Source organism: Diceros bicornis, chromosome 15 (assembly GCF_020826845.1).
Source record: "Diceros bicornis minor isolate mBicDic1 chromosome 15, mDicBic1.mat.cur, whole genome shotgun sequence".
In the NCBI taxonomy this organism is placed as follows: Eukaryota; Metazoa; Chordata; class Mammalia; order Perissodactyla; family Rhinocerotidae; genus Diceros; species Diceros bicornis.
In genome coordinates this window covers 23,417,084-23,441,045 of record NC_080754.1, presented here as the reverse complement: position 1 = coordinate 23,441,045, position 23,962 = coordinate 23,417,084, and the positions used below count along the sequence as shown (strand labels likewise).

At 40.8% G+C, this 23,962-nt stretch overlaps 1 protein-coding gene across 3 annotated transcripts in view; it reads right to left on the bottom strand.

Annotated features, from left to right (window-relative positions):
* LOC131414778 (protein mono-ADP-ribosyltransferase PARP15-like) overlaps positions 1-23,962 on the bottom strand; it is a 48,516-nt gene that overhangs the window by 5,753 nt on the left and 18,801 nt on the right. For 2 of the 3 annotated variants that reach the window (XM_058555913.1, XM_058555916.1), the window contains exons 3-9: positions 22,168-22,404; positions 20,943-21,164; positions 19,737-19,812; positions 18,342-18,491; positions 8,868-8,930; positions 6,000-6,167; positions 3,309-3,515 (exon numbers count right to left, since the gene is read on the bottom strand). In XM_058555913.1, coding sequence (XP_058411896.1) covers positions 3,309-3,515; positions 6,000-6,167; positions 8,868-8,930; positions 18,342-18,491; positions 19,737-19,812; positions 20,943-21,164; positions 22,168-22,404 — 1,123 coding nt within the window. The remainder of the gene's footprint in view (positions 1-3,308; positions 3,516-5,999; positions 6,168-8,867; positions 8,931-18,341; positions 18,492-19,736; positions 19,813-20,942; positions 21,165-22,167; positions 22,405-23,962) is intronic. The other variant, XM_058555915.1, reaches the window with a different exon arrangement.

The window sequence follows — 23,962 nt, the reverse complement described above, 5'->3', positions numbered from 1 at the left end:
CAACTTGTTGAGATGGCATGACTAGCAGAAGTATGGGTAAATTGCATTAGAGAAGAAAATGCCACAAAATGGCACAACACCACAGGTATAAACCAAAGGATTTCTCCCTACCAACAAAGCCACAATTTACTCATTGTTAGTGAAAGATACACCAGGCCAGGGAGAGGGATCCAGGGCACTCCCTTCCTGTTTGGCAGGTCCATCCAGAGAATGAAGTTCTGGTGACCAAGGGAAGCATCTAATCCTAATCTGGAAGCCTTTTTCAAATTCCATTTTAAAAGAGTTTTTCTGGAGAAGTTTCCCACCAATACAGTGTGTAGTTTCTGTAAATTAAGTTCTTTCTTTTCCCCACTGCCCACTCCTTTCAGATCTTTTGGCCTAATCATTTCTAGTCCTAGGCCTTAGAGTTCTCTTGGACCTGCTACATTCTTTTCTGTGAATACAGCAGGCAAGACTGGAAAGTAAGGCAGTGAAGCATTTCTTCGGGCCCCCTCTTCCTTTCATGCCGTGAAGTTGCAGAGCAGAAACTACCAGGACTTGGAATCAGAAGACCTGATCTGCCTCAACCTGTGACCAGCCATGTGGCATCGAACAAGTGACACCACTTCCAAGTGAGTCTTCATGTTCTCCTCTATATGATGGAAATGATAAGACCTGCTCTCTTTACCACTTCATGGGATTGTTACAAATTGAAAATATAATAAGGGACATGGAAGCACTTTAGAGAATGCCAAGTCCTTCATAAATGTGTGGTTATCATTCTTAGAAAATGATTAAGCTTGATCTTTTCTAGATTCCAGAGGTATCTGTACTTAAAAAGGGAGTAAAGTGTAAAGCCAAGGGTATTTTATTGAGAGGAAAGACTTTTAAATCACACCCTTAAGCCACACCAAACTGTGCTACCTACTCTGCCTCGTGGACGAGAGATGACTCTGGCTAGATAACTTAGAGATGAGAAAATCGAGTCCCAGGAAAGCTGAGTACTCATGCATCCTACGTTACAAGGAAGGCAGGCAACAAAGGAAGGAAGAGAATCTTGTTCTATTGACTTTCACCCCAGTGCTCCACAGAAAATAACACAATAGCTACCTTTCTGTAAGTGATTACCATGTGCCAGGCACTTTCCTGAGCCCTTTTTCTGTAAATCTCTTTTAAAAGATAAATGTCACTATACTTTTCCATTCCTGGCGTTCAGGATAAATGCCCTCCTGTACCTCCCCCTGTGCGCCCTGCCTCAGTCTGCTCTCCATGCGTGGAGGTGAGATTAAACGCCAAGAATCCTGGCTCTGCCTCAGTCTTCACTCTCTTCACCCTTCATACTCTCCGTGGATGATCCAATTCACGCTCACTGGCTTCAACTCCTACCTACTTACATGACTCCAAATCTATATCTCTAGTGTCTGATATACAGTTGGTGCTCAATAAATGCTCTCTGAATCAATAAATAGCTTTAACATACATTGGAAAAGTAATTGTGTATCATCTGTTCAATGAAGGTTAAAGCTATCCTCTTTAAGTTCTCTTCTAAAGAAGTACATAAGATAAATTATTACTAAAATTCAGCTTATCTCTGCCAACAAACTTCCTTTTACCTGACATTTTATCTGTATTATTCCTTTTATCTACCAGCAAGGATCATGTAAGGCACTTTTGTTGTTTTTGCCTCAAGTGCCATACGGTCACTTCTCTGCTCATTTTAGTCATCTTTTTGTTTGCTTCTCTCTCTTTCACTTTCCTGTTTTATTTTTTTAATTTCATTAGTCCACTTAAATTCTTGATGAACGCAGAGTGGATGAACTAGTTAATTTTTACTTTACTGATAATGACTTATTGCTCTTATATTTAAATAAAAATTTTCTTCTACAAAGACCAAAGGGAAAACAATGTTTACATATCCCTAGATACTATAGTAGGTATTTATTATTTTTAACTGCCCACTAGCCTTTTCCCCTCTTCCTGATGCAAGCATCCTGAATTTCTTCTGGGGAACAAACATTCCCTCTTGCTTCAGATATTGATGCTCGCTAGCTCAAATGTGTAGCATGTCACTCTGGCTTGGCCAGTTAGTGTAATTCTAGCTCCCTGGCTGCAATGATGACCTAAGCTGGTCCAGTTAGAAGGAATCTCAGGCCTTATATGAGGCCGATGATAAGTATGTATCTCCACTGGATACCATCTGTCCTATTTGACCTGACCATGCAAAGATATGGGCCTGAAGCTGCTAGCAGCCTTCTTTCACCACGTGAAGCCTGAGGATAAAGACAGCACAGCTGAGAAGAGAGTGAGAGATGAAGAAAGTCAGGGTCTAGGTAATATCATATGATCACCGGGATCAAACTGCACCTAAAGGCAGTATGCCTGGACTTTATAGTCATATGAGTCAATTAATTCCGTTATTGCTTAGGCCAGTTTAAGTTGGATTTTCTATTACTTGCTACTGCAATAGCCTTAACAGATCCAACTATCATTTTCATTTTTATTTATTTGATGTGTGTGTGTGTGTGTGTGTGTGTGTGTGTGTGTATAGCTCTTACATTTGCTGTATTACGCTGAGGAGAATGGTGGTCATGAAATAAGTTCAGAGAGGACTGAAATTCCCGCTGGCAGCAGGAGGCAACAGTTTTCAGTTTTGGGAGGCTGCTGATGACTGGTGTGCCTCATCACTAGTAAAACAGTGCCTCATGGGTGAGCGCTCAAAATGGGCAAAAACAGTGATTGCCAGAGGAGCCTGCATTTCTAGTTAAACAGCAGGACAGAAGCCACAAAATGGGGGAAAGCTAGGTCAGAGGAGCAGGTTCACACAGACACTTAAAGATAATGCATCTACACACCTTACAGAATCACACCTGGGACTCTGCCTGCCCCTGATGTGCTACAACCAGATGACTCTGGCCACTCCCTTCTTGCTCTGCATCCACTTCCAGGCGAACTTGTCTAGAGGTGGATGATCAAGAAACAGTACTGGTCAGCTAGTTCAAAGCAACAAGGCCACTGAGAGTCCATATCACTCAATAAGTAAATAATGAGATGACTGCCTAGGATTTTCAAAGCCTGTTTCCCTTTTTCTGTTCCCTCATCTCTATTCTCTTCCTGTTCACTTGCTATTCCTGTTTCCAAGGCATGATTTGCCCCTCAGAAGAACCAATTGACAGGAGATTGTGTCCCACACTTCTTGTACTTTTCCCACATATCATAGGAGGTTGTCTGTTAAGTTTTGAAACTGATAGAAACGGTGAGCATTCACAGCTAAACATTTTCTAAGTGATATTAGAGATAACCATGTGATGTTTTAAAGATGAACATCTTACATGCAGCCTTGGAGACTATGGACAGAACGGTAGGTGACGTGGAGATTTCTCTTTTTCTCATGCTGTCATGGAATACCTTTAGTAGCTCAAATGAAAAGATGACAACTTTAACGGTTTTTAATGACGGGGTGGAATGTTTCCATGCAAAGTCTGCAGTAGCGTTGATTATGTCATCAGCAACCATGATAGGTTTTTTTCTACCATTTCCTGAAAAAAAAATATTTTTAAGTGACAAAAGGAAGTTTCAACTGGTGTTGGTCACGTGACAAGATTTGGCAAATGCAGTTCTTGATGCTGAGAAAGTGGAAAGCAGCCGCTGACAGCCAGAAACTGCCGTGGCACTCGCAGCTGGGTCTTGGTGTTCTCCAAATTAACACAAACAATTTCATAGAACATCATCACATAAACCACTCTGTAATTGGGGTGAATTAAGCCAAAAACAAGACAAAAACGTGAACGCTATCCAAACCACACAAATGGCCAAACATCCTCCATCTTGACTCCTGTGAGTGACAGCTGCTATATTACCAACCACAGCTTTTCTCTCCTTCTAGATAAGATACTCAGTCATAGAACTACGTCTGCTTCCTGGAAGTATCCAATCCAGGGCAAAGCCCCACTTACTTGAGAATGCCACAAAGTCACCTACCATAAACTCAAATCCATTAACAAGTCCTTTCCAACAACCTCTTACTGAGATGCTGCACCGTTCCCCATCATGTGTGTTCCTGGTGCTCTTTAGCTGCAGGGCGTTGGCAGTGCAGAGAAGAGAACATGTGCTTTGGATGCCGAAGATCTGGGTTTGGGTCCTGGCTCTCCACTGATTAGCAGTGTGATCTTGGATAAGTCATTTGATCCCTCTTACATTAGTTTGCTAGGTGCTTAAGCAACAGAGATTCATTTTCTCACAGTTCTGGAGGCTAGAAGTCTGAGATCAAGGTGTTGGAAAAATTACCGTCTTCTCCCTGTGTCTTCATGTGGTCTTCCCTCTGTACATACTAGTGTCCTGATCTCCTCTTCTAAGGAGGACACCAGTCACATTGGATTAGGGACCACCCTAATGACCTCATTTTAACTTAATTACCTCTTTAAAGGCTCTATCTCCGAATATAGTGACATTCTGATGTACTGGAGGTTTGGACTATGACGTGTAAATTCTGGGGGGACACAACTCAGCCCACAATACCTCTAAACTTTGGTATACTCAGCAATAAAAGTGGGGTGATAATAGAAGGTAATAGATAATAGAGATAAGAATGTGGTAGCGAAAAATATAGTAATTAAGAGCATAATAGTAAAAAAAAAACACACAATGTAAAAAAAGAATGTAATGGTTGAAATGTACAGGCCAGGCTACCTGGGTTTGAACCTAGTTCTGTTGCTTACTAGCTATAACCTTGTGCTTTAATACCTCAAATTCTTATCTGCAAAATGGGGAAACTAATTATCAGGGGTAGGTCCAGGTTTTATAGGGCTTGAAATTTATACGACTCAGAAAAAAGTACAAAGTTACAAATAAAAAATTATGTGTAAAAGTGAATGTTTAGAACCAGAAAAGAAATCACAATAAAGTATAAATTTTAAAACCTTGAAAATTGTATTTCCAAGTCACTTTTCTTCAGCTGTATTCCAAAAATGCCTCAGCCACTCCAACACCCAGTACCAGGGGAAGTCTGAGAAGTCTGCGTGGAAGGTGGGAAAGTGGGAAGGAACAGTGGTCTTAACCTGTGGTGGTTAAAATATTGTACTTGTGAAGTTTTACTAAATCATATAACCTTGTAAAAGCATTATTAGGGCTTCTCTCAGGGCCTTTAAAAAAGCCCATGAATTGGGAGGTGAATGAATCAGGGAGTGGGTCATTAGCATCATCCTCGACTAAGGAAATTATTGTGTGATGTGAGAGATGATGAGGAAAGTGTTCCTAGAAACTGTGAGAGGGATGAAGCTGAGCTTGTGGCTTGAGGATAGCAACTGCGTCTCACTCGTGATTTTATCCCCAGCCGTTTGCACAGGGCCTGGGGAACAGCATTTCAATGTAATGAATGTGCGAATGAGGGGCCTGTGGGAGACACCACAGTAAACCAGAAGGGGAGGTATTAGGGGTTTGGAAACTAAAAGGAAGACTAAAACTGAACCCTCCCCTGGAAGAAGATTAATAGGACTTGCTGACTCTGGGGGTCTCAGGGCACCAGGAAGCAAGGGTGGCAGGAAGCTGGGAGCATCACGGCACCACCCAAGGAGGAAACTAGAAAACAACTCAAGAGGGGTGACGCTTTGCAAGGGATGATGATGGTGATGATGAGTTTGGACTCTCTTATAATTAATTTCCAGGACAGAGAAATCTCCCAGAGAAGATCCCGGAGAAGGCTAGAAATGCTCATTTGGGAGTCAGGGCAGAAAAGGTAATTGAGATAATGAGAGTAAATGAATCCCCCAAAGGAACAAAAGAAGAGTGAGAAAACCAGGAAGTTAAGGGCCCAACATGGGAAGACACTTAGGGAACACAATACAAAGAAGAAAGATGGGTGAAAGGGGCAGAGGCCCCATAGGTGGCCCTCAGGGTCTGAAAGGCTGCCCACTCTCTGACCTCACTATTGCTGCCTCTACTCAGCATGGAGTTCATTAAAACTGAGACTGAGTCTAAAGGAATCCGGATTGCTCAGAATCTTTGAGTGACGAGAGACTGCAAACCTGTTCCGATGGCTGGAAGGGAAACAGATGTGTACTTCCTCTGTTCACACTCTTCTAGAACACTGGAGACTGTTTTCCTCACATCATTATCCCCAAGAACATGCATTATTATCTTGCACATTAGGTATCCACCTCGTGTAACTATAAAATCTCTGTGAGGACGTGTAGCTGAAAAAGAGGAAGAAAAGGAAACACACAGAGCACATACTTACTGGAAGCAACACTTAGTTCACTGAGAAATGAAAATAGCTGACATCAGGAAAAACTGAGAAGATTCCTGAGTGCAGCCTCCCACCACCCAGCTGGTTTCATTCACTGGGACTGTGACAGGATCATTTTCTCTACAATCAGGATTCTTTAACTCAGCAGCTACATTGTTGAATATTTGAGGTGCTTTCAAAGGCACTCTGCCTGCGTTAGTCCACTCAACCCTCCAAACAAGCCTGTGAGGCAGGTTCTGTTTCCTCCATTTCACAGGTTAAACGGAGGCACAGAGAGGTAAGCTCAGTAGCCTAAGATCGCCCAGGATCTGAACTCCCACTCTGCTGTCCAGAAGAGTAATTATGCGCTCATTCCACCAGATGAAATTTTCAAGGGGGTAAAAGCAATGTGTTCTGTGGTGTGGAGGTGTGAAAGGATGACAATTTCCCCCTCCCTCAGGACCCCGAGAGCTCTTGAGCACTAATGGAAATTACCAGGGCTGCTTTAAGGCCCTTTTGTACCCTGAGAAAGGCAGGGCTCCAGCAAATGCAGGAGGACGAGTCTGGGTCCCTGCCCACTCCGCCCTGCCCTCCTGCTGAGCTCCACTGCCCAGGCACTCCCTGCTGCCCCTCTGGTGTCCCACCTGCTCTCCCCTCCCGGGCAGCCTCCTTAGGCTTTCCCAGCTCATCCAGCCCAGCTTCCTTCTCTGCTTCTGCCTTCCAAGGGACAGCTGGCTCTTCCAGCGCACAGACCCCTGCTAACATCCTCACGCTGGTGATCAATATCTCCTTCCTCTGATCACCCTCCAGGGATTTATTCCTCCAGAGAAAATGTCTTAATCAGAGGAGAGCTATTAAAGTGGGCGTTTCAGGCACAATAGCAGATCAAGTTGGGGAATGTATTATTGTCATATGTAGGACACTAAGACTTCAAATCACACTCATGGCTAAGTGTCTACTGGGAAAGGCATGAGTCCCGGTTTTGAAGGATACATAGTTTATGGTCACTCTTACAGGTTCTCCACTGTGATATTATAAATAATATATATTTGATCTTTGTCCCTGGTTCCTGGCTCAGAGTTCCTAGAACCTTTGGCATCCTCTGCGTGATAAGAGTGTATTTATACACTAAAGAGATGACTCCTAGAGGGTGGGGGCTAGACAGCTTCAGAATGGGGCTGGTCTCCAAAAAGACCCAGCCATGATTAGAGTATTGGAACACTCAGCCCCATACCCTGACCTCCATGGTCAGTCACAATTCCAATGATTTAATCAATTTTGCCTACATAATGTGACCTGCATAAAACCCCTAAACAACAGGGTTCGGACCCTTCCTCATAGGTAAACACATGTAGGTGCTGGAATGGTGGTGTGCCTGGAAAGGTCATGGAAACTCTGTGCCCCTTCTCCCATACCTTGCCCTACACAGCTGCTTAAATACATTTCTAGGCCCAAGATGGAGCCATTCCTGCCTCTGGTACCACGTCAGCAAAGCGAACTTTCAAACCAAAGTTTTGTTTTCCTGTAAATGCTCCATTTGACCAGAAACACGGTATATCCAGTCAGCCAATCCCTAAAGGCTAAGCGAAATCTGGGTTCTATACTTATTTCCTTTTTCCATGATCTTTCTAAATAAGGTCATACAGGCAACCCAGCCAAGGATCCTCAATTTCCTCATTGCCCCTTCTAACGCTCTATGAACTCACTCTTGCCCAAAAGCCCTCAGGAAGAGTGCTCTACTGCTAGAGAGGCACCATACTCCCCAGTTCATGGATTGTCTTCCTTTGAATAAAGGATCTCAAACTCCTGACTAAATTGTTTTAGTTTTGTCATTGGACACATTCCTTCCATTTGGCTGTTCCTGAGTTGTATACTTTATAATAAACTGGGAAATGTAAGAAAAGTGTTTTACTGAGCTCTGTAAGTTGTTCCAGTGAATTGTCAAACCTGAGACAGGGGTTCTGGGAAACCCTGAATTTAGAGCCAGTCCTTCAGAAGTACAGGTGGCCCCTGGGACTTACAACTGGTATTTGAAGTGGGGGCAGTCTTGGGGGACTGAGCCCTTTAACTTGTGGAATCTGGTGCTAACTCCAGGTAGATAGTGGAACTGGGGAATCGGTTGGTGTCAGAAAACACCTCAGAACCACCCAGGCTCCCACATTCATTCATAAAAGGATTAGAAGTCAGCTCACAATGTGCTATATGAAGTAGAATAACATTGGGGAAAATAAAAGATGATTTGTACAGCACTTTACAGTTTACAAAACTTTTTACTATTGTTCCTTCTGATCCTCACAACCACCTGTGGGAAAGCCATTACCAAACTCCTTGTTAGTAAAACCATCTTACAGGTGAGAGAGGCAAAGCTCTTAGAGGTCACATGATATGCCCAGGATCCCTCAGTATGTGGTGGAGCCTGGATTATTAGGACACAGGCTTGGGTTCCTTTTAATACTCGGGAAGAAAGAGACAGAGGGGATGCTGGGAGAAAGGACCTCTCCCACACAGCTACCAAGTCACACCACCTATGTCTGCTCGCCCAGTGAACCGACCTTCTTCCTAAGCGCTCACCACTTACTCAACTCTCCTCCTCCCGTAGGTCCTCTCACAATATTCTCAGCCCTCCAATTTTCAACAGGTTGTAGCCAAAAGTAACATGTGACCATACCTAGTTCAGCACATTCGTTTTCCACAGCTTGTCCAGCACCTTCTAAAATTGCTTTTGACACCCCTAAATAAGACATGTTAATGGTAAAGGCATTAGTTAAAACTTAATATGTGATTATAGCTTTTGTAGATTAGACTTTCATTCAACTCACCCTTTTGTGCATAATCCATTGACACCCTCCCTTCCCCCCAAAATCACCTTTTTTATAGTAACCTTCATTCAATAGCTGATGAATAAACAATCTGGTCCACAGCACAGTGGCATCGCCCAGTACCTGAAGGTCTCCAGGGTCTGGACTTTACCATCTTGATTTGTACCAGGATATTTTTGCAGTTATTGGAAATTTTTTGCATTGTATCATAGTATTTAATAAAATTGAATGAATAATATAAAAAAATCAGTGGTTCTGATATTAATGAGAAGCATGGATCTCAAATCTAATTTAAAATTGACCATTTTCCTTAAGTTCTTTGATCTTGTTGTTTAATTTTGTTTTGTTTTTCACAATTAGACACAGTTGGCTGGCTTCAGTCCAATGAATCTTCCACTCAAGGCTGTAGCTTCAGCACTTTGGTCACATCTAATGACAGCTGGGTGGAGTGGTTGGAAACATGGACTTTGCATTTGGACAGACTGGGTTGGAATTGACTCCACCACTTACTAGCGAATACGCGACTAGTCAGTTCCTCATCTGTTACACAGAGCGCCGCATAGTACTTCCCTCACAATTATTTGAAAATTAAAAGAGATAATGGGAGACTGCTGGGAAGATGGTGGCATAAGAGGACTCTGAACTCACCTCCTCCCACAGACATAACAAATTTACAACTACCTTCAGCAAAACTACCCCTAAGAGAGAACCAGAAACTGGATTAAAAAAAAACCCACAACAAGAGACGGTGCTGACTGAGGTGGAAGAAGCAGAAATTCCTTTCTAGACAGGAGAAAGCCATATTTTAGCTGTGGCACTTCATGGCTGGGACCAATCTTAAGGTACAAAGCTTTCCCTGGAGGAGCAGGGGATCTGAGTGGCAGAGCTATGCCATAATAAGCAGCTTTTGAACTCAGGACAACCAAAACGAGTGTCATAATATCTGGCTTTGCTGGCTATTAAATAAAACGAAGCATACTCCCAGAAAAGCTATTGAGAAAGAAAGCTATGAGAGAAACAAAAGCCTGCTCCTAAAGGGCCCACACACAAATTCACCCATTTAGGAAAGCAACCTAAAATCACCAGAAAGAAAGGTGCACAGTGCTTTGGTGAAAAGAGACTCACTTGATAGGCTCTGGACACATCTCAGCAAACCAGGAGGTACCTGGGACCACCTCCCAAGGGACTGAAACATTGGCGGCAGCCATTATTGTGACCCTGTACAGGCTTGTTGACACAGACGCTGGCAGATACCATTGGAGTTCTTCTCCAGAACTGTGAGTGCAGGGGTCTGCCCCACCCACTAGAGCACTGATTTAATCCAGCTCAGCCAGGGCAGGCAGCCTGCCCTAGGAACTGGCCCCACTCAACAGCAAGCCCTCGGGCTACTTGTGGGCCCACATAGGCAGGGTGTGTGGGACCTCTGGGCGGGGTGACAGTGTCCGCCTCTGTGGGGCAGGGCATATGAGAGGGGCAGGCCTGCATTGACGGAGTGTGTGGGGCTTCTGCAGCAGGGTGAGTGGTTCTGCTTCAGTGGGTGGGGTGTGTGTACAGGGCAGGACTGTGTTGATGGGGTGCATGGACCTGTGGGCAGTGGGGCTTGTCAGCTGGAAAAGACCTGTGTTTCTAAAACAGCCATGTAGGGGATCAACCCCACCTTCCAACACCTGAAACAATTGTGTGCTGCCATGCCTGGGGCCGACCTCACCCAGCTTCACAACTGAGAGAGCTGACAACTGCCTTGGGGGCTAGAGGCCTACAGCAATTGTAAGCCCCTGTGCCTAGCAACCAGCCACGCTGGGGGCATACTCACTTAACAGACAAACTCCAGAAAGAATGTGCTGCTAAACCTTGCAGCTAATTGTGCTGGGGCTCCCCCTGACAGATAAAGTGACTGAAGGGACCATAGCAGCTGCACGCAACTGAACATTACAACCAGCCAGCCAGGGGTACAGCCTAGCCCCCATGTGCACCTGCAGCAAGAGCAACCCTGCCTCGAAAGAAGGACACAAGTAGCTCACACAGGGGACACTCCTGGAACATTTGGAACTGGTGATGAGAGGGAAGCACACTGCTGGGCCTTGTAAGGCATCTTTTACATAAGGCCACTTCTCCAAGATCGGGAGATGTAGCTGATCTACCTAATACATAGATATAAGCACAGAGAAAGAGGCAAAATGAGGAGACAATGAATATGTTGCAAGTACGGGAACAGGACATAGCCTCAGAAAAAGAACCAAATGAAATGGAGATAAACAATCTACCTGATAAAGAGTACAAACTAATAGTCATAGGATGCTCACTGATCTTGGGAGAAGAATGGGTGAATACAGTGAGAACTTTGAAAAGAATTGGAACATATAAAAAAGAACCAATCAGAACTGAAGAATACAATAATGGAAACGAAAAATTCACTAGAGGTAATCAATAGCAGAGTTGATGATACAGAAGAATGGATCAGCAAGCTGGATGAAAGACTAGAGGATATCAGGACATCAAGCTGAACAGAAAAAAGAAAAAAGAACTAAAAAGAATGAGCACGGTCTAAGGGACCTCTGGGACAACATCAAGTGCACTAACATCCATATTATAGGTGTCCCAGAAGGAAAAGAGAGAGCAGAGAATCTATTCGAAGAAATAATAGACGAAAACCTTCCTGATCTAAGCTTCCTTAGTACACCAAGGTACAGGAAGCGCCAAACAAGATGAATCCAAAGAGGCCCACACCAAGACATATTATAATTAAAATGTCAATAATTAAAGATAAATAGAGAATCCTAAAAGCCATGAGAGAAAGGCAACAAGTTACATACAGAGGAAACCCCATAAGGATATCAGCTGACTTCTCAGCAGAAACCTTACAGGCTAGAAAGGAGTGGCATGATATATTTAAAGTGCTGAAAGGGAAAAACCTACAGCCAAGAATACTCTGCCTGGAAAGGTTATCACTCAGAATGGAAGGAGAGATAAAGAGTTTCCCAGGCAAGCAAAAACTAAAGGACTTTGTCACCATTAAACCAGCCTTACAAGAAATGCTAAAGGGACTTACTTAAGTGAAAAAGAAAAGAACACGAAAGGAATAAGAAAATTATCCAAAATAAAACAATTAAATCACTGGTAAAGGCAAATATACAGTAAAGGTAGCAGATCAACCACCTATGAAGCTAATATGAAGGTGAAAAGACAAAATGACTAAAATTACCTATTTCCATAATAAGATGGTAATGGATACACACACACAAAAAGAGAGTAAATACAATATCAAAAACATAAAATGTGGGAGGAGGGGAGCAAAACAGTAGAGCTTTTAGCAAGAGGTCAAACTAAGGAGACCATCAACTTAATATAGATTGCTATATACATAGGTTATTATATATGAACCTCATGGTAATCACAAAACAGAAACCTATAATAAATACACAAAAAATTAAGAGAAAGGAACCCAAACATAATGTTAAAGAAAGCCATCAAACTACAAGGGAAGAGAGCAAGAGAAGAAGAAAGGAACAGATAAGAACTACTAGAAAAGAACTCCTACTACTCTTTTACCCAGAAAAAAAATAACAAAATGGCAAAAAATACACACTTATCAATAGCTGCTTTAAATGTCAACGGACTAAATGCTCCAATCGAAAGGCATAGGGTGGCTGATTGGATAAAAAAAAGACCCAGCTATATGCTGCATACAAGAGACATACTTCAGACCTAAGGACACTCACAAACTAAAAGTGAAGGGATAGAAAAAGATACTCCATGCAAAGGGAAATGAAAAGAAAGCTGGGGTAGCAATACTTACATCAGATAAAATAGACTTTAAAACAAAAACTAACAAGAGACAAAGAAGGGAACAACATAATGATCAAGGGAACAATCCAACAAGAGGATGTAACGCTTGAAATATCTGTGCACCCAACATAGGAGTACCTAAATATATAAAGCAATTATTAACAGACATAAAAAAGGGAGAAATAGACAGTAACACAATAATAGTAGGGGACTTGAACACTACACTTACATCAATGGATAGATCATTCAAAGAGAAGACCAATAAGGAAACATTTGCCTTAAATAACACACTAGACCAGATGGACTTAATAGATATGGACTTAATAGAACATTCATCCAAAAACTGTGGAATAAACATTCTTTTCAAGTGCATATGGAACATTCTCCAGGTTAGATCACATATTAGGCCACAAAATAAGTCTCCATAAACTTAAGAAGATTGAAATAATACCAAGCATCTTTTCTGACCACAATGGTATGAAACTAGAAATCAGCTACCAGAAGAAAACTGGAAAAGCCACAAGTATGTGGAGATTAAACAAAATGCTACCGAACAACAATTCAGTCAATGAATTAATCAAAGGAGAAGTCAAAAAATATCTGGAGACAAATGAAAATACGACATGCCAAAATTTATGGGATACAGTAAAAGCAGTTCTAAGAGGGAAGTTTATAGCAATACCTACCTCAGTAAACAAGAAAAATCTCAAATAAACAATCTAACAGTGCATCTAAAGGAACCAGAAAAAGAACAAACAAAGCCCCAAATCAGTAGAAGTAAGGGAATAATAAAAATCAAAGCAGAAATTCATGAAATAGAGACTAAAAAAAAATAGAAAAAAATCAATGAAACTAAGGTCTTGTTCTCTGAAAAGATAACCAAAATTGACAAACTTTTAGCCAGACTCACCAAGAAAAAAGACAGAAGGCTCAAATAAAATCAGAAATGAAAGAGGAGAATTTATAATGGACACCTCAAAATACAAAAGATTATAAAAGAATACTACAAAAAGCTATATGTCAACAAATTGGATAACCTAGAAGAAACGGATCAATTCTTAGAATCATATAACCTTCCAAAACTGAATAAAGATGAAACAGAGAATTTGAATAGACCCATTACCGGTAAGGAGATCAAAACAGTTATGAAAAACCTCCCAACAAATAAAAGTCTAGGACCAGACGGCTTCCCTGGTGAATTCTACCAAACATTAAAACAAGACTTAATACCTATTCTTCTCAAACTCTTCCAAAAAATTGAAGAGGGAAAGCTTCCTAACTCATTCTATGAGGCCAGCTTTACCCTGATAGCAAAACCAGACAGGGACAACACAAAAAAAGAAAATTACAGGCCAATATCACTGATGAACATTGATGCAAAAATCCTCAACAAAATACTAGCAAATCGCATACAACAATAAATTTAAAAGATCATACACCACGATCAAGTGGGATTTATTCCAGGGATGCAGGGATGGTTCAACGTCCGTAAATCAATCAATGCAATACACCACATAAAAAAAATGAAGAATAAAAATCACATGATCATCTCAATAGATGCAGAGAAAGCATTTGACAAGATACAACATCCATTTATGATAAAAAATCTGAATAAAATGGGTATAGAAGGAAAGTACCTCAACATAATAAAGGCCATATATGACAAACCCATAGCTAACACCATACCGAATGGAGAAAAACTGAAAGATATCCCCCTAAGAACAGGTGAACTACTTTCACCACTCTTATTTAACATAGCATTGGAAGTCCTAGCCAGAGCAATCAGGCAAGAAAAAGAAATAAAAGGGATCTAAATTCGAAAGGAAGAAGTGAACCTGTCACTATTGGCAGATGACATGATTTTACATATAGAAAATTAAACAAAATGGTGGATTCTTTAGAATCCACCAAAAAACAATTAGAAATAATAACTGAATACAGTAAAGTTGCAGGATATAAAATCAACATACAAAAATCAGTTGCGTTTCTATATACTAAAAAAATAGTAGCAGAAAGAGAAATTAATAATACAATACCATTTACAACTGCAACAAAAAGAATAAAATACCTAGGAATAAGTTTAACCAAAGAGGTGAAAGACCTGTACACTGAAAACTATAAAACATTGTTGACAGAAATTGAAGAAGACACAAAGAAATAGAACGATAGTCTGTGCTCTTGGATTGGAAGAATTAACAGAGTTAAAATGTCCATACATCCTAAAGCAATCTACAGATTCAATGCAATCCCTATCAAAGTTCCAATAATATTTTTCACAGAAGTAGAACAAAGAATTCTAAAATTTATATGGAACAACAAAAGATCCCAAATAGCCAAAGGAATCCTGAGAAAAAAAAACAAAGCTGGAGGCATCACACTCCCTGATTTTAAAATATACTAGAAAGCTGTAGTAATCAAAACAGCATGGTACTGGCACAAAAACAGATATACAGATCAATGGGACAGAATCGAGAGACCAGAAATAAACCCACACATATATGGACAGCTAATTTTCAACAAGGGAGCCAAGAACATACAACGGAGAAAGGAAAGCCTCTTCAATAAATAGTGTTGGGAAAACTGGACAGCCACGTGCAAAAGAATGAAAGCAGACTATTATCTTACATTATACACAAAAGTTAACTCAAAATGGATTAAAGAATTGAATGTAAGACCTGAAACCATAAAACTTCCAGAAAAAAATATAGGCAGTACGCTCTTCAATATCAGTCTTAGCAGCATATTTTCAAATACCATGTCTGACTGGCAAAAGAAACAATAGAAAGTTTGACTACATCAAACTAAAAAGCTTCTGCACAGCAAAGGAAACTATAAACAAAATGAAAAGACAACCTAACAATTGGGAGAAGATATTTGCAAACCATATATCTGATAAGGGGTTAATATCCAAAATATATAAAGAACTCATACCTCTCAACAACAAAAAAACAAAAAACCCAATTAAAAATTGGGCAAAAGATCTGAACAGACATTTCTCCAAAGAACATACACAGATGGCCAACAGGCACATGAAAAGATGTTCAACATCACTAATTATTAGGGAAATGCAAATCAAAACCACAATGAGATATCACCTCATGCCTGTCAGAATGGCTACAATTAACAAGACAAGAAATAACAAGTGTCGGAGACGATGTGGAGAAAAGGGAACTCACATACACTGCTGGTGGACGTGCAAACTGGTGCAGCCACTATGGAAAACAGTATGGAGATTCCTCAAAAAATTAAGAATAGAACTACCATACGATCCAGCTATTTCATTGCTGGGTATTTATCCAAAGAACATGAATGCATAAAGATATATGCACCCCTATGTTCATTGCAGTGTTATTCACAATAGCCAAGACTTGGAAACAACCTAAGTGCCTATCAAGGGATGAATGGATAAAGAAATGTGGTAAAAATACACAACGGACTACTACTCAGCCATTAAAAAAGTTGAAATCTTCCCATTATGACAACATGGATGGACCTTGAGGGTATTATGCTAAGCAAAATAAGTCAGAGGGAGAAAGTCAAATAAAGTATGATCTCACCCATAAATAGAAGATAAAAACAACAACAACAACAAATAAACGCATAGATACAGAGATTAGATTGGTGGTTATCAGAGGGGAGAGGGAGGAGAGGGAAAGGGGTGACTGGGCACATGTATATGGTGATGGATTATAATTAGTCTTTGGGTGGTGAACATGATCTAATCTACACAGAAATCGAAATATAATGATGTACATCTGAAATTTATATAATGTTATAAACCAATGTTACCTCAATACATAAAATATAATAAAAAATATAAAAGAGATAATGGATGAAAAATGCCTAGAAAGAATCTGGCACACAGTACTGAATAAATATTCGTTAGTTAATTTATCATTATGAAGAGCTATCTCTCTATATACCTGTATCTCCTTGATTATATGTGTGTGCGCCACATTAGGAATTGTTTTTTAAAAAATTGCTTTTTCAGTTCGTTTGTTTTGGTCTCTGACTTTGCCATGGTGGATGTTTTCCTCAAACATCGGGCGATCTTTGCCAGTCCATTCATGTTTAAGCGTGAGTGTGGAAGCTCCACGTGCAGGAGGCTGATTGACCGGTGGGCTTCAGTGAAAGCCGAGCAGGCAGTAAGTACTGGACTTCAGGGCAGTCAGTGTCTCCCCAGAAGGACCCTCCTATCTCCTACCTGAAGGGCATAAGCCTGTGTGCTGCTCTGGGAGCCCCGGCGGGACAGGGGCTCACTGCTCAGTACAGAGACTTCACTTAAATACCGTTTCAGTCTAGCTCCCCACCCTCACCTGTGCCTGGTGCTCTAAGTCCAGAATCTCTAGAGAATAAACCTCCCATGTCTGGCCAGGGAGGAGCAAGGGAAGTGACTGGTGCATAGGATGGGGGATAGAATCAACAGGTCCCAGGGCTCCTGAGAGGATTTCATCCAATTCTGTTCTCATCTCTTTACTTGCCCCCTGCCTTCTCAGGTTCCTGCTGCCTCCATTCCTGTGTCTCTAGGGACAGCCATTCTCTCTGGCAGGTTCTCAGTCTTCTCCACTCCAGGTCAGTTACCTCCACCAGCTAGCTGCTTCTCATCTTCTAGAAATATGTTGCTATCTCTTTTTCATTGCTGTTTTCCTTCCAACTCTCATTTTCCTTGTGGGTTTGTGACCTTTTAGTTCATTTCCTGTTGCTTTAATGGAGTTTCAAAAAGGGGCAGGAATAAATGCATATGTTTAATTTGCCATGCTTTAAATAATTGAAGGTTCTTTACGTCTACATTTTGAATGACTGATAAATTGAATGCTATTCTACAGATTCACTTCCACATAGTAAGTTCCACAATAATGTGCAATTTAGAAAATATTTTAACTTCTATTTCTATTTATGTTTTATCTTACCCTTTTAATTTAAAAATTAATGTTTTGTAATATATATATTAGCATATGAGTATATATATAAATTATAAATGAATAGACGTATGTGGGGAGAGCATGCGCAAAAATGTTACATCAGTGGGGGTGGTCAAACATTCTAGGGAATATAGAGAAAGAGGAGTTGAATTTTGATTTGCGGCACTGTAGTGTAGAGAAGTTGCAGGAGGTGAGATGTGAGTACCAACTGAGTTACATAAAAAGGGAGATAAACTTGGAGGAACTTAAAGCTTATTATATTATAAGTGTGGCATTTTGATAGTTCAGAGCTGAAAAGGGGCAGAGAGCTGACATTGACTAAGTACAATGCGTCAGTTACATCCCACCTTTACATCAGTTATACCCCATCTAATGCTGCTCTGAAAAATAGGCATTTGACAGGTAGAGAAACTGAGGCTCAGAAAGGGTAAATGATTTGTCCAAGGTCACACAATGGTAAGCGGCATAGCTGGGATTCAAACCCAGGTCTTTCTGATTCCAGGGCCCCCATATTTTCTACAACACTGTCTACTCAGGGCAACATTAGCCACGATTCCCTCCCAGACATTAGTCATGATAATAGTCAAAATCAAGTATATTGTTTAAATAAAGCACCTGATTTCAGATTAAATGTCCTATCTGTTGAGTTTACAATAACATCTGTTTTTTCTTTGGTGATATCTCCAGGAGCAACCTGGAAAGTAATCGCACCAATTTGCATTTCATATGTTTCAAACTCAGGGTTAGAGACAGTCCCGAAGATACCTGAAAAGAAAGAAAGAGGATGAAGGGATAGCTGGCTTCTGGAGGAGAACAAACACTATGGGGCCCTATTCTCTTCCTGGTCCTCTCTCCCCCCACATAAATCCAAACACTACCTTGTTTCCTCGCCTGTTATCCTCGCCTGTTAAACTGCTGGGTTTTCTTTTTTAAGGAATTAGAAAAGAATGCTTTGTGGCAGTAGGAATATCTATATTTTCTGAGTTAAACAGGGTGAGGCAGAAACATCTGCCTGCATCATCCGCTTGTCTGCAAAAGTTGCTGCGGCGTCACGAGAAAGGAGTGAGGAAGAAGGAGAGGGCAGAGTGCACTCTCATTCCACGCTGGCAACGTCTCTGACAGATTCTTTTTTTTTTCTAGATTTGATTGACAAATAAAAATTGTATACATTCAAGGTGTACAATGTGATGTTTTGATATATGTATTCATTGTGAAATGATTACCATAATCAAGCTAATTAACACACACATCACCTCACATAGCTACCTCTGTGTGTGTGTGTGTGTGTGTGTGTGTGTGGTGAGAATGCTTGAGATCTAGTCTTTTCTCAGCAAATCTCAAATATACAATGCATTATTATTAACTATAGTCCCCATGAAGTACATTAGGTCTCCAGAACTTATTCTTCTTATAACTGAGGCTTTCCACTTCCGGGAGATTCTTTTATTACCATTTCACCCAACAGAAAATGGTCTCAGAGTAGCTAGGTCATCTGTCCAATGTTAAATGGCTCACTAACTCCAAATGTGAGCTCTTCCTGCCACTTCGCATCCTGCTGGGGTACCGATACAAAGGCCGCTCAGAGGAAATTACCTAGAGCATGTTGGCATATTACTCTCCACTCTCCACTCTGAGGCTTAGATATGCCATTTGTACTCATCCCTTAAACTCTTTAGATTTCCCTTTCCAAATTTACATAGTGGAAACAGAATCACCTGCCCATGGGCCATGGTTTAGGTTAAATAACATAATATATAGGAAAGCAATCAGTAAAGTTTAGTGTGCCATGCACATTTTAGTTATCTTTTATTATCATGTTTTAGAAACTCTGCCTCATCACTAACAATTTGGTTGACATCAATATGACTTATTCTTTGTGTGCCCAGACAATGGAACACGCTCTAACACCTCCTCCATCACTGATTTGTCTCCTTCTGTTAGACTTCAACCAACACTGAAGAGTTGCTAAGCACAGGGAAATATTTCCTCAGCAGAATAACTTTACCAGACCTTGGGTATCTCCAGCCATGAGAATGCTCTCCTTGGGATTTCTGCTCGACCGTCTAGTGAATTCATCTAAAAACAACTGGAAATAGAAAGAAATGCAGTTACAGGCCACAACAACATTCTATAAAAATGTTAATCCAATTCTTTGGAGCATTGATCTTCAGACATCAGTTAGGAACAACAATTCTCAATAGATTTCCTCTTACCTCAGAGACTTTAATTAGAGGATTACCGTTCAACCTAGGAATTTTCTCAATAAATACCAGTGGGAAGACCACACTTCTATCCCAAATGCCTGAGAATAACTAGAACTTAGAGAAAAAATTATCTTTGATATATTTTTTAAGTGCTAATGTTAGTAAGTTGTAGCAATTGCCCTTCAAGTCAGGTAATAAAAGGTAAGAATAACCATTTCTGAAACCAGTTTTGGGCTTGCTGTGTGCTGGACACATCAAATACATGCTCTCAATTCTCACAACTCTGAGCGGAGTTACTGCCATGCTCATTTTACACACAAAACTGAGATTCAGAGAGTTGACCTCGCTCAACCTTTAAATGGCAAAACCAAGGAGCAAATCTCTCTTCTTCGTACTTTTATGTTGTTTGCACTTTTGCTGTGAGTATGCACAATTTATATAAAACCAATAGAACTTTTTCAAGGGTGAAAACCAGATGTTGGTACTCAGAGTGGGCCAACCAGCAGAGGAGCGCTCCTCAAGGAATGCCACCTTCCAGGGGCAGTGTCGGCGGTGAGCACTTGGTGAACGTGCCGACTGCTTCTCCATCACTGAATATGGTGCTGGTATTTCTAGCTTTCAACCCTCATAGATCTGTATAGACTGGCTCTATCTATCCAAATAACTAAATCCTTGAGGCTTCTCTTTTCTAGCCTTTTCGCTATAGATAAAGCCATGACTTGGCTTCATTTAGTCAGTGTTAAAATGTCTGGACCACTTTTACGCCAATAACTTTCTGCTTCTTTCTAAGGATTTATCTATTATGGATTATCTTGTCCCTCGATAAACTGTCTAGGAAGGATTGTATGAGTTATCAGGGTTACCTCCTAGTTAAGCCATATGACAGCCCCCTATCAGAAACCCACACCTATGGGCAAGGAAGCAGAAAACACTGTTATTGATAGATCTACAAAGACATCTCATTGCACGTAAGTCGCCTTGCAGAATGACCAGAAGTGATATGTAACCATACCTGACAGCTTTCATCATCATCTGGATGTACCAGAAACTGAACTTCTTGTAAGGTTTTCAGCCACTCACTGCTGCTAAATTTGAACACTTCTGAAAGGATTAGTTCAGCAAAAACAGCTTTGGGAAACTTCAAGTTTCCTGTTCCAATCATGGGAAATGTGATTGATGAGAGAGATAGCTGTTCTATATTCATCAAACATTTCTTGATTATATTTGCCATAATCTGAAATGTAGAAAGTACATTTATATAAGTTAGGGCTCAAGCTGGTGGAAAAGAGAAAGAACGGTGGCTCCAGCAACTCTGACTAGGCCCTCTCTGCTACTCTTGGCTTTGTCAGGGCCTGGGGAGTCAGAAAGGGAGTCAGAGGGGAGAGGACTTTCCAGAGAGATTCAAACTCATTCAGGAGGGGAGAGTCCAACGGTATGGGAATGGTTACATAAACAATGGTATCTCATTGCAATTGAAAGTGAAATTTACAAACATTTTTTAACAACATGGGGAAATTTTATGTTAAGTTAAAAAAGCAGGATTAAAAAATGTTTGGAAGAGAATCTCAACTAAGAAATAAATATGCATAAAATTAACTTGAAGGAAATACAGTAAAATGTTAACCAAATTTATCTCTAGATGGTGCGTTATGATTTTTATTTTTATTTTTGTAGTTTTTCTGTATTTTCTGCAATGTACATGTATTACTTTTATATTCTGAAAAAAACAAAGTTGGGATGTTAAACTGGGAGTAGACAAGAGAATTAAGTCATCAAAAGAAGGACACTGACCTGTGACCTTCACTCTTCACCACAACTCTGGCCACATCTCTTTGTTATACTGAAGGATTATTACACTAGTCTTCAGACTCCATTCCTGGAGAACCCCAATGATTGTTAGCACTTTTGAGGGTCAGTTGCTCTGAAATAACTGGTAGTTGTGGTGGACTCTCCATGGAATATAATAAAGATTTCAATAAATAGAAAGGGTTCAATCAATACTAGGGTTTCTCAACCTGGGCCAGATAATGCTTTGCTGTGGGGGCTGGAGTGTGCTTTACAGGATGTTTAGCAGCAGCCCTGGCTTCTACCCACTAGTTACCAGGAGCAGTTGTCACAAGCCAATGTCCCCTGGGGGATAAATCAATTTGGTTGAGAACCACTGATCTATAATACCATGCCAGAAGAAGATTACCAAAGCTATCAAATGAAGTGGAGAACTAAGGACTTTCCTCTACCTGCCGAGAAGACCCTGCTCCATTATCCCAGCCTGGAGCCACAACATGGAGCACAGCTTTGCAGTCCAGGTCACAGCCACTTGTCATGAATATGCTCCCCACTTCCTCCTCTGCTCCCTGCCTGGTGGCATTTAACTCCTTCTGGAGCATTGGACCAGCTTTCTGCAAAAGAGCCTGAGACAGTGGTCCTCCTCCAAGCTGAAGATTCATGGGAACAGTGTTGACAATGACATCAGCCTTAAGAAAAACAGCAACAATTTGTTACATTGAATCAGTAAATAACGACTGAGCACCTATGACTTGCTAAGTACTGTGGGGTAATTCACAAGATATGTTTTGCATATGATGTGGACCTGTCAGCTCTACCCTCAAGGAGCTTCCAATCTGTTGTTAGTACTTACATACCATAATGAGGTGACCCCCAAAACCTAGAAATGAAGGAAATATTTTACCCACTACTGTCAAGTCAACATGTAAGAAGTTAGAGCAGAGCTATGAAAACGAGTGAAACAGAGACCAGAGACAGAGAGAGAGAGACAGAGAAAGAAGGAAATTGAGTGTGAAAGGCAGAGGCAGAAAGAGAAAGTGAGACAGACTGAGACAAAGACATGAAAGATTGAGAGAGACTGAGGAAGACAGAGAACTGCTTTTAGGCTGGAAATGAGAGTAATTGTTTTGACTTCATTAATTACTTAAAGAAAGAATGGGTCAATCTGAAGCTGGGGTCTGGTCAGCCCTGAAGGCCTACACAGAGGAAGACCACTGAGGTGGAGGTAGGCAGTGTTTATTTAAGCCTGTCTAGAAGCATTGAGTTCTCCAGTATCTATGCTTAGCCCATCCCTTTGGCAAGACGGGGTCATAGCCAATGCCAATAGATATTAGATATTCAATTCATCCGATTCCATTTATTCCAATTTTGTGTCCAAATTTGGAGGGGAGAATGCTCTGATCATGCAGATTTTGAGTATTCTGGTTCCTTGGGAGGGGAGTCTATGTCTCTGGGCCATATCATAGTTACATTTCTCACTCTAAGTTAATAATTGGCAATCCTGGGTACACTTCAATCTTGTATGAGGTTAGTTAGCACACTGATCTCTAGATTTGAGAAGCTCCCTACAGCGATAAGAATGAGTGAGTCTTCCAAAAAAAAAACACAAACCCAAAACAAAAAAAAGCTAGATCCAGCCCACATTCTCCTCACTCCCACTTGCAGCCTCACTCTCTACTTACCAATTCCTACACACTTTGGAGAAGCAATATATTAACATGTAAAAAAGTTAGATAGTCTTAATGTTTAAATCAGTTCAAGATATTCAAAAGAAACTCTGTTAAATATGCAAATATTAATTGCTAAAGAATTTCAAAAAAAGATAGGAATCATTTAGACTGGACTGGTTAGTAAACGCTCTACAAAGGGGATAAGGATTTAAGACAAGCCTTGAAGAATGGATGTTATTGGGACAGATAGAAAGAAGGCAGTGAGGCATTCTACGTGGATGGAACATCTAAGAAAACACATCAAATTGAGAAAGGTCAGAGAGTAGTCCAATTGAGCTAAAGGGAGAGTTTCAATAGTGAAAGACAGGGCTGGAAAGAGATTTGAGGCCAGATGATGGAAGACTCTAAAAATCACACTTTTTTGGACTTTATCCTATAGGCAATAGGGAACCACTAAAGATTTTTGTGCAAGAAAGTACCTGATAAAACAATGTTTTTGGAATATGCATCCAACAGCAATGTAGAAGACACACTGGAGGGTGACAGAGACTAAAGGCGAGTAGGCTAGGGCAGTACT